Source organism: Salmo salar, chromosome ssa13, assembly GCF_905237065.1.
Source record: "Salmo salar chromosome ssa13, Ssal_v3.1, whole genome shotgun sequence".
NCBI classification, from domain to species: Eukaryota; Metazoa; Chordata; class Actinopteri; order Salmoniformes; family Salmonidae; genus Salmo; species Salmo salar.
In genome coordinates, this window is record NC_059454.1 from 110,580,680 (window position 1) to 110,598,025 (window position 17,346).

At 42.0% G+C, this 17,346-nt stretch overlaps 1 protein-coding gene across 1 annotated transcript; it reads left to right on the forward strand.

Moving 5' to 3' along the window:
• Nucleotides 1–3,038: 3,038 nt before the first annotated feature.
• Nucleotides 3,039–16,757, forward strand: LOC106568567 (UDP-glucuronosyltransferase 2A1). Its single transcript, XM_014139008.2, has 6 exons — nucleotides 3,039–3,941; nucleotides 6,448–6,596; nucleotides 6,834–6,965; nucleotides 7,418–7,505; nucleotides 9,333–9,552; nucleotides 15,356–16,757. Exons 1-6 carry the CDS (start codon nucleotides 3,197–3,199, stop codon nucleotides 15,624–15,626), a joined length of 1,605 nt encoding a protein of 534 aa, XP_013994483.1. The 5' UTR covers nucleotides 3,039–3,196; the 3' UTR covers nucleotides 15,627–16,757.
• The last annotated feature ends 589 nt before the right edge of the window (nucleotides 16,758–17,346 follow it).

A 17,346-nucleotide genomic window follows, 5' to 3' on the forward strand; every position in this document is an offset into this window, starting at 1 on the left:
GATGGTATGCAAATTGGAGTGGGTCTAGGGTTTCTGGGATAATGGTGTTGATGTGAGCCATTACCAGCCTTTCAAAGCACTTCATGGCTACGGACGTGAGTGCTACGGGTCTGTAGTCATTTAGGCAGGTTGCCTTTGTGTTCTTGGGCACAGGGACTATGGCGGTCTGCTTGAAGCATGTTGGTATTACAGACTCAATTAGGGACATGTTGAAAATGTCATCGAAGACACCTGCCAGTTGGTCAGCACATGCCTGGAGCACACGTCCTGGTAATCCGTCTGTCCCCGCTGCCTTGTGAATGTTGAACTGTATAAAGGTCTTACTCACATCGGCTACGGAGAGCGTGATCACACAGTCATCCGGAACAGCTGATGCTCTCATGCATGCCTCAGGGTTCCTTGCCTCGAAGTGAGCATAGAAGTGATTTAGCTCGTCTGGTAGGCTTGTGTCACTGGGAAGCTCGCGGCTGTGCTTCCCTTTGTAGTCTGTAATAGTTTGCAAGCACTGCCACATAAGACGAGCGTTGGAAATGGTGTAGTACGATTCAATCTTAGCCTTGTATTGACGCTTTGCCTGTTTGATGGTTCGTCGGAGGGCATAGCAGGATTTCTTATAAGCTTCCGGGTTAGAGTCCCGCTCCTTGAAAGTGGCAGGTCTACGCTTTAGCTCAGTGCGAATGTTGCCTGTAATCCATGGCTTTTGGTTGGGGTATGTACGTACAGTCACTGAGGGGACGACGTCCTCGATGCACTTATTGATAAAGCCAGTGACTGATGTGGTGTACTCCTCAATGTCATCGGAAAAATCCCGGAACATATTCCAGTCTGTTAAAGCAAAACAGTCCTGTAGTTTAGCATCTGCTTCATCTGACCACTTTTTTATAGACCGAGTCACTGGTGCTTCCTGCTTTCATTTTCGCTTGTAAGCAGGAATCAGGAGGATAGAGTTGTGGTCGGATTAACCAAATGGAGGGCGAGGGAGAGCTTTGATTGCATCTCTGTGTGTGGAGTAAAGGTGATCTAGAATTATTTTCCCTCTGGTTGCACATTTAATGTTGATGGAAATTAGGTAGAACTGATCCCTAATATACTGAATCGTTCTCTTCATATATTCTAGTGAGTCTCTTGATTAAAATACTAATTAAAAGGTAGACCAAATTTAAAGGAATGACTTTTGATAAATGTACTGAAAACCCTATTGAATGAAAAATCCAGGATAAATTCTGTTGGCCTGCAAGTGGGAGGGTTTTCAGCGGTTGAATTAAATTAGGTGTATTCACCACGCATAAAGGAATCAAAGCCCGTTATGCACCTGCATAAGGTCAGTCTGAATACTAACGCCTGCATAGCCCGTTATGCACCTGCATAAAGTCAGTCTGAATACTAACGCCTGCAAAGCCCGTTATGCACCTGCATAAGGTCAGTCTGAATACTAACGCCTGACAAGTGGGTAGGAAGGGCATACATTTCCTAAGTCTGAATCGGGCCCTATGTGCGTAGTTGGAGCATGTGTCGATACTGATAGGATCAAAGGAAAGGCAGCGCTGCTCTCAGATCAGCGTTCTCCATTCAAATCTTATCTTAACATTACAATAATTTCATAATACCGACGACGAATCAGCTCCTATAAATATTAACGGCTGCAACTAATGAGGCAACTTATTCTAATGCTTACCCTATAATAATGCACTCAATCACAGATTAATTTGGTACGTAATTGCGCATGTAGTTACACATTAATGAAATATACGCGTAACTCAGTTGACTGAACATGACATTAACTTCAATATGATTTAAATATATGGTCCTACTGCCATTCATCTGGGTTTCATCTGAAGCATCTTCTTATCCTTCACTTACTTGTTCAAACACAAGTTATCAAAGGACATAGACAGACAAGATCAACGGCTTGATTCTATGTTTAGCAGAGATCTTCTGTGTATAAAGTGACGCGGAAGGGCAAATATTTTTTTTAAACATCTAACGATGCACTTAGCTGTTTTACAAGTGGTCTGAGGCAGTCGGTAAATAATAACAACTTTAATAAGAATGTGTTTTTTTGGGGGGGGGGGAACTGCTTTGAGATTTAAGGATGTTTCTACGAAGGTTCTAATGATGAATTGTTTCTTCTTCTTCTCTTAAAGGGGTGGATCAGCTCTTAAAGGGGTGGATCAGCTCTTAAAGGGGTGGATCAGCTCTTAAAGGGGTGGATCAGCTCTTAAAGGGTGGATCAGCTCTTAAAGGGGTGGATCAGCTTAATATTGCGGAAAGATTGTTGCTTCCATCAATGTAATTGTCTGCATCATTTCCGATTCCCCCATATATTTTTGGGGGTAAATATATATATCCATATGCATACATATACACATACACACATACATACCTATATAGACATACATACTTTTTAAAGAATATTCCTTTATTATTCCCCGCAAACCCTACCACCCTTCCCCCAATTGGAGTAAACTAATAAACATTAACACTCAGGCTTCTACCTTCAGTTTATACATCTTATACACCTTTTACAGACACAATCTATTTTACAATAGTTATATTTTGTTTGTTTTTAGTCCTTCCTCTATTTCTGATGTCCGTCCAGTGTGATTTCTATTTGTAACTGTGCTATTTCACAAAAGTTCTGAACCTATATACATTTTACAGACCCCCGTATGTTTTACATTGGTTATCTTGTTATTATGATGAACTTTTAGCATTTAAGATGCTTTTGGGAAACCCTAGGGGGCCAAGATCTGAACGGAACAGAAAAATGGCTCTACCTTTGTGGAAATACTGTGAAAATCCAGCTCTTCTCACAGTAAGGTATGTGTTTGTTTTCTTCGCGTGCACTTTCACCTCATTGAAAAAGAGTTGGCTCAAGCTCAGGAGTTACACCACTGTTAATACCATAATACCCTCTGACCAATAGGCTTTGAAACTGCACTGAATACTCCCTCTTTTACAGTGTTGTTGACGAATTAGAGTCAAAACCTGCTGGTTTTTTTTATTTTTTTTAATTATTTTTTATTATAAGGCTTTGTGGGTTTTTTTCCACTTATTCCTCTCTTGGGTGTATGTGGCCGCCTTGAACGGCGATCAACCTCCACTCCGGTCTCTATCTACTTAGTCTGGGGAGGAGACATCCTTCCAAACCTCATCTTCGTTGACTCGGGAAGTCTGTGTGTTCAGAGGCTACTTAATGTTTAATCTACTCCCCAGGATGGTTTCTGTGAGGCTACTGCTGCTGTCGGTGGCCCTCTTGCTCTGCGGGTGTCTGGGCACACAAGGTGGCAACGTGCTGGTCTTTCCTGGAGAGTACAGTCACTGGCTCAACATGCGAGTGATCCTGGAGGAACTAGTGGAGAGGAACCATAGCGTTACAGTGTTGGTGTCTACCGCCTCGCCGTCCATCAACTTCTCCAGGCCAGAGAGTTTCGGCTTCAAGGTTTACGATGTACCCTTTGAAAAACAAGACTGGCAGGCTCTCAAAGAGGATTTGATAAACTGGTGGTTGAACGAGTCTCAGAAAGTGTCCATGCTGCAGCTGGGGCTGTGGATCAGAGACTTCCTACAGAAAATGAATGTTTTAACGGTCAACATGTGTAAGTCTATGTTCAATAACGAAGAGCTTCTGGAGTCACTGAGACAGTCCAAGTTTGACGCGCTCCTTTCTGATCCGATGTTCCCATGCAGTGACTTAATCGCGGATGCTCTTGATTTGCCCCTGATTTTCTCCCTGAGGTTCTCGTTTGGCATGGTAATAGAGAGGCAATGTGCACAGGTGCCAACTCCTTCCTCTTACGTCCCTTCTCCGGAATTGCCGTATACAGACAAAATGAGTTTCTTTGAGCGGGTCCACAATTTTGTTACTTATACTTTTTGTTATGTCTTTATGAATGTACATTTACTAACGACCATGGACACTTTGTACAGTGAGATAAAGGGTAAGTTGATCAGAATTCTGTCTATGTCCCAAATGGTACCCTATTCCCATATAATGCACTACTTTAGACCAGACACTATGTTGGGAATTTTATTTCATTTAACCTTTTATTTAAATAGGCAAGTCAGTGAAGAACAAAATCTTATTTACAATGACGGCCTACCGGGGAGCAGTGGGTTAACTGCCTTGTTCAGGGGCAGAACGACAGATTTTTACCTTGTCAGCTCGGGGATTCGATCTTGCAACCTTTCGGTTACTAGTCCAACGCTCTAACCACTAGGCTACCTGCCACCCCAGGAATAGGGTGCACTATGTAGGGAATAGGGTACACTATGTAAGGAATAGGGTGCCATTTGGGATGCATAAAGAGTCTTTCCTCAGAGGGTAAATCTACAGGTCTGTTTTTTAGATCAGTACTTCCTGTCATCACTTGGTTTTTCAGATCAGTACTTCCTGTCATCACTTGGTTTATCAGATCAGTACTTCCTGTCATCACTTGGTTTATCAGATCAGTACTTCCTGTCATCACTTGGTTTATCATTATCATGACACTGTTTGTAATTTATTATGTTTTTCTGTGTTGGATTTTGACTGAATGTGTCTGATTTTGTCCAAGTGTATTAGTTTGAACCTCTACATTATACCTATGTCATGGTTTTCCAGTACAGTTCACGGTTACATACTGAGAAGGGGAGTCCTCTGACAGACAAAGTGTTGTTCAGCAAGACATTACCCTCTCAGAGTGTTCTGAAATCCTTTCTGTAGTCAGAAACAAATAACATTAGCATTCCTGTAACATTGTTTTGTTGAAATATAATTTATTTAAGTTAAATAATTGCGCCCAAATTGTACATTTAAATTTATACGATTCATATAATATTCAATAAATATACACTCGGACAGTTTATTAGGTATACCACCCCGTTTGCAAAAATGGTTCGCTCCTACAGACCGTGAGTCATGTGGCGGTGGCTTGTTATATGAAGCAGGCATCGAGGCATTCAGTTACTGTTCGATTAAACATTAGACTGGACAAAACTAGTGACCTAAGTGACTGAGCCTGGTATGATCTGAGCCTGGTATGATCGGTGCCTGGTATGATCGGAGCCTGGTATGATCAGAGCCTGGTATGATCAGAGCCTGGTATGATCTGAGCCTGCTATGATCGGTGCCTGGTATGATCTGAGCCTGGTATGATCTGAGCCTGGTATGATCTGAGCCTGGTATGATCTGAGCCTGGTATGATCGGTGCCAGGTGCACCGGTTCCAGTACCTCAGAAACGGCCTCCTGGGATTTTCACGCACGACAGTTTCTCGGGTTTACTGAGAATGATGCAACAAACAAAAACATCCAGTCAGCAACAGTCCTGTAGGTGAAAACAGCTGGTTGATGAGAAAGGTTGAAAGGAGAATGGGAACAATCATGCAAGTTAACAGGTGGGCCACAAACAGACCAATAACGGTGCAGTACAACAGTGGTGTGCAGAACTCTAATAAACTAGCCTCTGGGTGTAGTACCTAATATCCGATTTGGACCAAACGTTTTTTAACAATGCGTAAGACATGAAGAATCTAAATAAATGGTGAAAACCCACCCACGGACCCCCCCTACACCTCACGCCAAATCCACCCCAAAAATGTGTATACGGTATCAGTTCTCTATGTCCGACAAGTTGTATGGAGTTGCTGCTTGGAGTATTGTTTCTTCATCCTTTTGTAATGTATTCTCAGTGAATTTGGTGATGTTTTCTGACAAATGAAGTTGTTGGGTTTACTCCTACATCCTGATATTACCAGGCTATGACCACTAGATGGTGCTGTTCCTGCTACATGAATGATCTCCTTCCCCCTCAATGTTAAATAGCTAGTTCACCCAAAGAACAAAACGACATATTCGTTTCCTCACCCTGTAACATGTCTACTTTGGTTTTGTTTATCTGGCCACTGTTTTGAAATGCTATCTTTTGCAAGTAAGTAAATGGTACCTATAATAGCATTGTCACGCTTCATGTCCAAATAATATATAAATAACATAATTGAGTTACTGGACAGATGAAGACCTGGGGGTCGTAACCACAAAGTGTCTCGAAGTAGGAGTGGCTGAAGGATTAGGTCCCCCCCCCCCCTTGTTTTTTTCAATATAATCTAAAAGGCAAAACTGAACCTAGATTAGCACTCTTACATCTGAGATGCTTTGTGGATACAGGCCCTGGACTCATGCATGCTAAATGGAGAATGTCGAATTTTAAAAAGGCTTTTAATAAAGTCCAAGACTAGGCTTAATCTATGTCTGGGAAACTGGCCCTCGCTACAGTACATGTTTTGTGGACAAGGCAATTTATTTAGCAGTAGTGTCTCTATACAAAATATACAGAGAGAATATAGGCAGAGGAATTTACATATAGTCAATACTGTATATATAATGTATGTAGACTGTGTAAATTCTGTGTATATGTACATTTCCTTGGTGAATAAATGTTCCGATTCTGATTCTCTACATGTATCAGGAAGTCCGACTAGGTTCTGTGAGCTGATGGGGAAGGCTGACATCTGGTTGATACGAACATACTGGGACATTGAGTATCCTCGACCTTTCCTGCCAAACTTCAAATTTGTTGGAGGACTTCACTGCAAACCTGCAAAGCCACTTTCAGAGGTAAGGCTTTTGCTTTTAAACGTTATTTTACAAGCAGTGCTGATTGCCGATGTCCCGAAATGGCACCCAAATTACGTCTAGTTGCGCATTAGGGAACCATGACGGACGTAGACAGCCCGTCAATTGTCTAACAAGATACTGTAACAGTCAGCCATGAAGGCTGATTATCATTGAATCCCAATAAAGTAATATTTGGTACCATTGAGACACTGGGATTGTGTCGTCGTTGGTTACCAGGACATGGAGGAGTTTGTGCAGAGTTCAGGAGATGATGGCATCGTAGTGTTTTCACTGGGCTCCATGGTCAAGAACCTGACTACAGAGAGAGGAAACGCCGTAGCCACGGCATTGGGACGGATACCACAGAAGGTTAGTCTGGTTCTGTTTGCTTCGGGCTTTCCTTCCAAAAATGGCCCTATTTATGTGCACTATGCCCTATTTGGAGCACTACCTAAGGCTCTGGTCAAAAGTAGTGCACTGTATAGGGAATACCGAAATAGAGAGCCCATTTTGGGACTCTGCCTTGGATGTTATATCAAATCAAATCAAATGTATTTATATAGCCCTTCTTACATCAGCTGATGTCTCAAAGTGCTGTAAAAGAAACCCAGCCTAAAACCCCCAAACAGCAAGCAATGCAGGTGTAGAAGCAGAAGTTGCCTGTTGAAATCTGATCCATTTGTGGGATAAAAATAAACACAGATTTCATTGAGGTGTTAATGAATTTTGGCCATCAGGGGCCCCTTCAGAAAACCATAGCTTCTGGTTCTGAGAAACCGTTTCATTGCAGATTCTTATTGCTGTTTTCTCGCCATGTATAGGTGCTGTGGAGATACAGTGGGGAGAAACCAGAAACCCTGGCTCCCAACACAAGAGTTTATGAGTGGATTCCACAGAATGACTTACTAGGTAATAACCTGTCTATCTTTATAATCCTTGGCCTGCCTGAAGTGCTGATCTAAGATCAGGGTGAAGATAACAGAGACGAATAAGACTACCATTCTAATATCCCATAACTGTTTTCGTACAACTGTAGCTCAGTTGGTAGAGCATGGTGTTTGCAACGCCAGGGTTGTGGGTTCGATTCCCACGGGGGGCCAGCACAGAAAAAAAAATTTATGAAATGAAATGTATGAATTCACTACTGTAAGTCGCTCTGGATAAGAGCGACTGCTAAATGACTAAAATGTAAATGTAAAATGTTACCTCACTTAGCTATTTTAAGATGAATGCACTAATTGTAAGTCGCGTCTGGATTAGAGCATCTGCTAAATGACTAAAATGTAAAAATGTATAACCTGTTAAGGATAGGGGGCAGTATTTTCACGGCCGGATGAAAAAAAACGTACCCAAATTAAACTGGTTACTACTCCATACAACTGTGATGTGTTGTTACCTCACTTAGCAGTTTTTAAGATGAATGCACAAATTGTAAATCGTGTCTGGATTAGAGCATCTGCTAAATGACTAAAATGTGAAAATGTATAACTAAGGAAAAATTCTAAACAACGGGGCCAGAAATGCTTTAACAGCAGCACTGGACCCGAGACTTGTCCTAACCTGGGTATCTTCAACCTCGGGATCAGGTCCACCCTGTCCATTCATTATAAACTAAAAGTCTAAACTGCTGCACTCCTACTCTGAAATGTTTTATGAACATGGACCCCTGTAGGTCCCACACAGTCTATGACCCTACAACCCTGTTCTCTCTCTCTCTCTCTCTCTCTCTCTCTCTCTCTCTCTCTCTCTCTCTCTCTCTCTCTCTCTCTCTCTCTCTGTCTCTCTGTCTCTCTCTCTGTCTCTCTCTCTGTCTCTCTCTCTGTCTCTCTCTGTCTCTCTGTCTCTCTCTCTCTCTCTCTCTCTCTGTCTCTCTCTCTTTTTCTCTCTCTCTTTTCTCTCTCTCTGTCTCTCTCTCTCTGTCTCTCTCTCTCTCTCTCTCTCTCTCTCTCTCTCTCTCTCTGTCTGTCTCTGTCTCTGTCTCTGTCTCTCTCTGTCTCTCTGTCTCTCTCTCTCTCTCTGTCTGTCTCTGTCTCTATCTCTCTCTGTCTCTCTCTGTCTCTCTCTGTCTCTCTCTCTCTGTCTCTCTCTCTCTCTCTCTCTCTCTCTCTCTCTCTCTCTGTCTCTCTCTCTGTCTCTCTCTTCTCTCTCTCTCTCTCTCTCTCTCTCTCTCTCTCTCTCTCTCTCTCTCTCTCTCTCTCTCTCTCTCTCTCTGTCTCTCTCTCTCTCTCTCTCTCTCTCTCTCTCTCTCTCTCTCTCTCTCTCTCTCTCTCTCTCTCTCTCTCTCTCTCTCTCTCTCTCTCTCTCTCTCTCTCTCTCTCTCTCTCTCTCTCTCTCTCTCTCTCTCTCTCTCTCTCTCTCTCTCTCTCTCTCTCTCTCTCTCTCTCTCTCTCTCTCTCTCTGTCTCTCTCTCTCTCTCTCTCTCTCTCTCTCTCTCTCTCTCTCTCTCTCTCTCTCTGTCTCTCTCTCTCTCTCTCTCTCTCTCTCTCTCTCTCTCTCTCTCTCTCTCTCTCTCTCTCTCTCTCTCTCTCTCTCTCTCTCTGTCTCTCTCTCTCTCTCTCTCTCTCTCTCTCTCTCTGTCTCTCTCTCTCTCTCTCTCTGTCTCTCTCTCTCTCTCTCTCTCTGTCTCTCTCTCTCTCGCTCTCTCTGTCTCTCTCTCTCTCTCTCTCTGCCTCTCTCTCTCTCTCTGTCTCTGTCTCTGTCTCTGTCTCTGTGTCGTTGTGTTGTATATCCCAAAAGGTCATCTGAAGACCAAAGCCTTCATCAGTCACGGTGGAATCAACGGACTCTATGAAGCCATCTACCATGGAGTTCCCATGGTGGGCATCCCTCTGTTCGCTGACCAGTTAGCCAACGTCATGCACATGAAGACCAAAGGAGCGGCTGTCATGATGGACTTCAACAAGATGACATCCGATGATCTGACGGAAGGACTCAACTCTGTGATCAAGGATCCATCGTAAGTCCTTTTTTGCAGATTTTGGACCAAACGAAAAAAAAAAAAAAAAAACGATTCGCTACGATTGGTTTCCTCGCTTGCTGATTGGCTTATTTCCCGTGTCCGGGAGGAAATTATCACATTTTAGTTGTTCTGTCATGCCTCATTCAAATATAAAATAAAGCAACATTGAACATGTCGTCCCCCACGGATGATACAGCCCCCCCCCCGGGAAATTTCATTTGATTACTGTTTTGTATTTATTATGGATCCCCTTCTCTTTCTGGAGTCCAGCAAAATTAAGGAAGTTTATACAATTTTAAAAACATTACAATACATTCACAGATTTCACAACACACTGTGTACCCTCAGGCCCGTACTCCACCACTACCACATACTGTACCTACAATACAAAATCCATTTGTACGTGTGTGTTTAGTGCGTATGTTATCGTGTGTGTGTTTGTATGCATGTGTCTGTGCCTATATGTTTGTGTTGCTTCACAGTCCCCGCTGTACCATGAGGTGTATTTTTATCAAATTTTATATCAAATTTTACTGCTTGCATTGGTTACATGGTGTGGAATAGAGTTCCATGTAGTCATGGCTCTATGTAGTATTGTGTGCCTCCCATAGTCTATTCTGGACTTAGGGACTGTGAAGAGACCTCTTGTGGCATGTCTTGTGGGGTATACATGGGAGTCTGAGCTGTGTGACTGTAGTTTAGACAGACGGCTCGGTGCATTCAACATGTCAATACCTCTCATAAATACAACTAGTGATGAAGTCAGTCTCTCCTCCACTTTGAGCCAGGAGATATTGACATGCATATTATTAATGTTAGCTCTCTTTGTACATCCAAGGGCCAGCCGTGCTGCCCTGTTCTGAGCCAATTGCAATTTTCCTAAGTCCCTTTTTGTGGCACCTGACCACGCGACTGAACAGTAGTCAAGGTGTGACAAAACTAGAGTCTGTAGGACCTGCCTTGTTGATAGTGTTGTTAAGAAGGCAGAGCACCATGACCATGACATTTTACAATCCAGGGTTACTCCAAGCAGTTTAGTCACCTCAACTTGCTCAATTTATTTCCACATTATTTATTACAAGATTGGTTTAGTGAATGATTTCTCCCAAATACAATGCTTTAGTTTTTTTTTTATATTTAGGACTAACTTATACCTTGCCACCCAATCTGAAACTAACTGCAGCTCTTTGTTGAGTGTTGCAGTCATTTCAGTCGCTGTAGTAGCTGACGTGTATAGTGTTGAGTCATCCACATACATAGACACACTGGCTTTACTCAAAGCATGTCATTAGTAAAGATTAAAAAAAGGTAATGGGCCTAGACAGCTGCCCTGGGGAATTCCTGATTCTACCTGGACTATGTTGGAGAGGCTTCCATTAAAGAACACCCTCTGTGTTCTGTTAGACAGGTAACTCTTTATCCACATTATAGCAGGGGGTGTAAAGCCATAACACATATGTTTTTCCAGTAGCAGACTGTGATCGATAATATCAAAAGCTGCACTGAAGTCTAACAAAACAGCCCCCACAATCATTTTATCATCAATTTCTCTCAGCCAATCATCAGTCATTTGTGTAAGTGCTTGTTGCACGTCCTTCCCTATAAGCGTGCTGAAGGTCTGTTGTCAATTTGTTTACTGTAAAATAGCATTGTATCTGGTCAAACACCATTTTTCCCATAAGTTTACTAAGGGTTGGTAACAGGCTGATTGGTCGGCTATTTGAGCCAGTAAAGGGGGCTTTACTATTGTTGGGTAGCGGAATGACTTTAGCTTCCCTCCAGGCCTAATGGCACACACTCTCTTAGTAGGCTTAAATTGAAAATATGGCAAATAGGAGTGGCAAAATCGTCCGCTATTATCCTCAGTAATTTTCCATCCAAGTTTTCAGACCCCGGTGGCTTAACATTGTTGATAGACGACAATATTTTTTCCACCTTTTCCACACTGACTTTACGGAATTCAAAAGTACAAATCTTGTCTTTTTATCATTTGGTCAGATATACTTGGATGTGTAGTGTCAGCGTTTGCTGCTGGCATGTCCATGTCTAAGTTTTCTAATCTTGCCAATGAAAAAGTAGTTAGCAATATCATTGTGATGAATGAACCATCTGATTCAATGAATGATGGAGCTGATTGCTTTTTTCACAAAGTTTCATTCAAGGTTTCTCCAAAGCTTTTTTACTGTCGTTCTTTATGTCATTTATCTTCGTTTCATAGCGTAGTGTCTTCTTCTTTTTATTCAGTTTAGTCACATGATTTCTACATTTGCGGTACGTTTGCCAATCAGTTGTTATTTGCCATTCCTTTAGCCTCATCCCTCTACAACCATATTATTTTTCAATTCCTCATCAATCCAAGGGGATTTAACAGTTTTTAACAGTTATTTTCTTAATGGGTGCATGCTTATTAGTAACTGGAATAAGCGATTTCATAAATGTGTCAAGTGCGGCGTCTGTTTTCTCATCATTACAGACCGACAAACATCCTTTACATTAAAAACATACAATCCGTTTTGTAGGGATTCCTATGACCTCTTATACACTATATTAGTCCCAGCCTTTGGAACTTTTGTTTTCCTAGATATGGCTACTACATTGTGATCACTACATCCTATGGATCTGGATACTGCTTTAAAGCACATTTCTGCAGCATTAGTAAAGATGTGATCAATACATGTTGATGATTTCATTCCTGTGCTGTTTGTTAGTACCCTGGTAGGTTGACTGATAACCTTTAACGGTTGCAGACACTAGTTACAGTTTGAAGCTTTTTCTTGAGTGGGCAGCTTGATGAAAGCCAGTCAATATTTAAATCACCCAGAAAGTATATCTCTCTGTTGATATCACATACGTTATCCAGATACTGACTGTTAGCACTTGCTGGTCTATAGCAGCTTCCCACCAGAATGGGCTTTAGGTGAGGCAGATGAACCTGTAGCCATATTACTACAACAGTATTTAACATGAGATCCTCTCTAAGCTTTACAGGAATGTAGTTCTGAATATAAACAGCAACACCTCCACCATTGGCATTTCTGTATTTTCTGGAAATGTTATAACCTTTTATTGCTACCACTGTATCATCAAAGGTATTATCAAAGTGAGTTTCAGAGATGTATGAATGTCATCTGTTACTAGCAAATGATTGATTTCATGATTTCACGAACCTTACATATGTTGACGTGGGCTATTTTCAGCACTTTTCTGGGATGCTTGCTTGTTTTCATTGCTTTACTGGGAAGCTTATCAGAAGTAGATATTCTCACGTTGTTTATGTTAGTGCAGGGTGAGCTGCACACAGTGGACTTCCTACTAGGGCACACCACCTCAGTGCTAACAGTACTGTTAGCAGAGATATTACTATAGTACACCCCCTTGGGCCTATGTTAAAGGATTTCCTGCTTGAGTGTAAATTATTTAAATAATTCTACCCTGAATTTAGGGATATGGTCTATATAGCCTGTAGAATGAGTAACTAGAGGGTTAAGCATAAGTCTCATGAGATTGACTAGGATAGAAGAGGAATGAGGGTCTGTGGGTTTAAGTAAACATCAAGAACTGTTAAACTGTGTTTGTCCTGCCCGAGCTCGAACCCTGCCCTAGCTCGAACCCTGCCCTAGCTCGAACCCTGCCCTAGCTCGAACCCTGCCCTAGCTCGAACCCTGCCCTAGCTCGAACCCTGCCCTAGCTCGAACCCTGCCCTAGCTCGAACCCTGCCCGAGCTCGAACCCTGCCCTAGCTCGAACCCTGCCCTAGCTCGAACCCTGCCCTAGCTCGAACCCCTGCCCTAGCTCGAACCCCTGCCCTAGCTCGAAGCCTGCCCTAGCTCGAACCCCTGCCCGAGCTCGAACCCTGCCCGAGCTCGAACCCCTGCCCTAGCTCGAACCCTGCCCTAGCTCGAACCCTGCCCTAGCTCGAACCCTGCCCTAGCTCGAACCCTGCCCGAGCTCGAACCCTGCCCTAGCTCGAACCCTGCCCTAGCTCGAACCCTGCCCTAGCTCGAACCCTGCCCTAGCTCGAACCCTGCCCTAGCTCGAACCCTGCCCTAGCTCGAAACCCTGCCCTAGCTCGAACCCTGCCCTAGCTCGAACCCTGCCCTAGCTCGAACCCTGCCCTAGCTCGAACCCTCCAGGTTTCCCTAATCTCAGAGTACTAAAATACTGTCAGCTGGGTAAGACTTTACCGTGTTGAGAGTTCTGGGGAAGAACAATTAACTCTCCTTAGTGTTAGTGTGTTTGTGCGTAGTGTGTAGTGTGTAGTGTGGTAGTGTGTAGTGTGGTAGTGTGTAGTGTGTTAGTGTGTAGTGTGTAGTGTGTTTGTGTGTAGTGTGGTAGTGTGTAGTGTGTTAGTGTGTAGTGTGTTAGTGTGTAATGTGTTAGTGTGTTAGTGTGTAATGTGTGTAGTGTGTAGTGTGTAGTGTGTAGTGTGTTAGTGTGTAGTGTGTTAGTGTGTAGTGTGTAGTGTGTAAGTGTGTAGTGTGTAGTGTGTTAGTGTGTTAGTGTGTTAGTGTGTAGTGTGTTAGTGTGTTAGTGTGTAGTGTGTTAGTGTGTTAGTGTGTTAGTGTGTAGTGTGTTTGTGTGTAGTGTGTTAGTGTGTAATGTGTGTAGTGTGTAAGTGTGTTAGTGTGTAATGTGTGTAGTGTGTAGTGTGTAATGTGTTAGTGTGTAGTGTGTTAGTGTGTAGTGTGTTAGTGTGTAGTGTAAGTGTGTTAGTGTGTAATGTGTTAGTGTGTTAGTGTGTTAGTGTGTAATGTGTTAGTGTGTAGTGTGTTAGTGTGTAATGTGTTAGTGTGTGTAGTGTGTAGTGTGTTAGTGTGTAGTGTGTTAGTGTGTAGTGTGTTAGTGTGTGTTAGTGTGTTAGTGTGTTAGTGTGTTAGTGTGTAGTGTGTAGTGTGTTAGTGTGTAGTGTGTAATGTGTTAGTGTGTAGTGTGTAGTGTGTAATGTGTTAGTGTGTAGTGTGTTAGTGTGTAATGTGTTAGTGTGTTAGTGTGTTAGTGTGTAGTGTGTTAGTGTGTAGTGTGTTAGTGTGTAGTGTGTTAGTGTGTTAGTGTGTAGTGTGTTAGTGTGTAGTGTGTTAGTGTGTTAGTGTGGTAGTGTGTTAGTGTGTAATGTGTTAGTGTGTAGTGTGTAATGTGTTAGTGTGTAGTGTGTTAGTGTGTAGTGTGTAGTGTGTAGTGTGTAGTGTGTTAGTGTGTAGTGTGTAATGTGTAGTGTGTAGTGTGTTAGTGTGTTAGTGTGTAGTGTGTTAGTGTGTTAGTGTGTAGTGTGTTAGTGTGTAGTGTGTAGTGTGTTAGTGTGTAGTGTGTTAGTGCGTAAATGAGGAGCCTGGTATATAATAGATGTTTTGTGTAATGAACTGGATAACGTTCTACTGAATAAACTGGACAAGACCTTTTGCAGAAAAGCTGAGTCCTTGCCTAATTATTATTAACCCAGTGTCTTACAAACCTTGGGGATTAGTCAAGGCTTATTGATTGGTAATTATTATCCTTGGGATTCGAAAATTCACGTAACAGCCTATCAGGGTCATGTTGTAAATGCCGGATCTCTATGGCAAGACACATGACTCACCCAAGTTTTGTAAAAAAAATTGGGCCAGTTCTGTTCTGATGTACGTACAGACGGAGACAGATACAAAGTCCACTCCCCGATTTCAACAATGATTACCGTAATGTATTGAGTGCTTTAGACACTAAACCTGATCCCAGATTACGGTTTATATGACAATGAGTGACAAAGAGTTTGGTGTGATGGAATAAACAAACTGGATATTAACTAATATCCGTTTCTCTTTCACCAGGTACAAAGAAAACATGATGAGGCTTTCCAGTCTCCACCACGACCAGCCAATGAAGCCATTGGATACAGCAGTGTTCTGGATTGAGTTTGTGATGCGCAACAAGGGGGCCAAGCATCTGAGAGTGGAGTCCCATAACCTGACCTGGTATCAGTATCACTGTCTGGACGTGACAGCTGCCCTGCTCTCCGTAGTGGCGCTCTTCATTATAGTCTCAGTTAAAACATGTACTTTCTGCTTCAGGAAAACTAAAGCAAGACAGAAGACGGAGTGATTACCCTGGTCTGGTAATAAATGTCATGTACTGAAACAATCATGGGCGACATTATCGTAGTGGGCATTATCGTCGTGGGCGACATTATCGTAGTGGGCATTATCGTCGTGTGTGTCATTATCGCATTGGACATTATCGTCGTGGGCATTATCATCGTGTGCATTATCATCGTGGGTGACATTATCATAGTGGGTGACATTATCATAGTTGGCATTATCGTCATGGGCGACATTATCATAGTTGGCATTATCGTCATGGACGGCATTATCGTGGTGGGCATTATCGCCATGGGCGACATTATCGTCATGGCCGGCATTATCGTAGTGGGCATTATCGTCGTGGGCGACATTATCGTAGTGGGCATTATCGTCATGGGCGACATTATCGTCATGGGCGACATTATCATAGTGCAAAAAGGGTCTTCATGAACTAGGGTACCAATGAGGATTTCCTACACTGGACAACTTGTTACAGCTGCTGATAAGTTATTGATAATAATCAGCCATTTTGTTTTCATGTCATTACATTAAGATATAAAGGGGGGATTTTAACTATATAATATAAAATGTACTTGGAGATTTAAAACCTATGTTTTAACCCTATGTTTAACCCTATGTTTAACCCTATGTTTAACCCTATGTTTAACCCTATGTTTAACCCTATGTTTAACCCTATGTTTAACCCTATGTTTTAACCCTATGTTTTAACCCTATGTTTAACCCTATGTTTAACCCTATGTTTAACCCTATGTTTAACCCTATGTTTAACCCTATGTTTAACCCTATGTTTAACCCTATGTTTTAACCCTATGTTTAACCCTATGTTTAACCCTATGTTTTAACCCTATGTTTAACCCTATGTTTAACCCTATGTTTTACCCTATGTTTAACCCTATGTTTAACCCTATGTTTAACCCTATGTTTAACCCTATGTTTTACCCTATGTTTAACCCTATGTTTAACCCTATGTTTAACCCTATGTTTTAACCCTTTATCATGGTTGGTGTCTTGATTGATTTGTCCAAAATCATGTGACATAAAACATTAGTTTTCTGTCCTTGCATTTATAGCAGTGTACGTTGTCCTTATATCATATAATAAGCATTAATCAATTAAATTGAACTTGGATCTAGTTGTCGTACAATTGTTTTTGTATAGAGAATTCAGAAATCCAGCGTAACTACGTAACATTTCGTGTCTCCTTATGTCATGGGATGAAAACATTTTTTTTTTTTATGGACACACAAATTCTAAATTATATATGGGATCGCAAAATCAAATGCTTCTAATCTAAAAAAAAAAAAGTCACCTTACCTTGATACTTACAACCTAAATCGATACTGACATTAACTTGGCTCTTCAATAATTATCCACTTGTTGGATGTGCATTTGGTGTCAAGCTGATTTAGTTACTCTGTGATATTTTCACACCACCACCATCATCATCATCATCTGATCCAGGAAGGAATTTTACGAATGACAGTCAAGTGATGAACGGCTGTTGTGAATTGGCAGCCCAAGAGCTGGGAGGAGAAGAAGAAGAGAAGGTGTGTCCAGAATATCTTGGTGTGCCTCATTCGGTATGCCAGTGAAGACAGTTGTGCCTGGACCCACCGAGAAAATTTGATGTTCATCATCTTTTGCAGTGGCGATTTTAGCATGTAAATATAATATATAAATATACATAAATAATAAAATAAATAACTACATCTTGGTGGGGC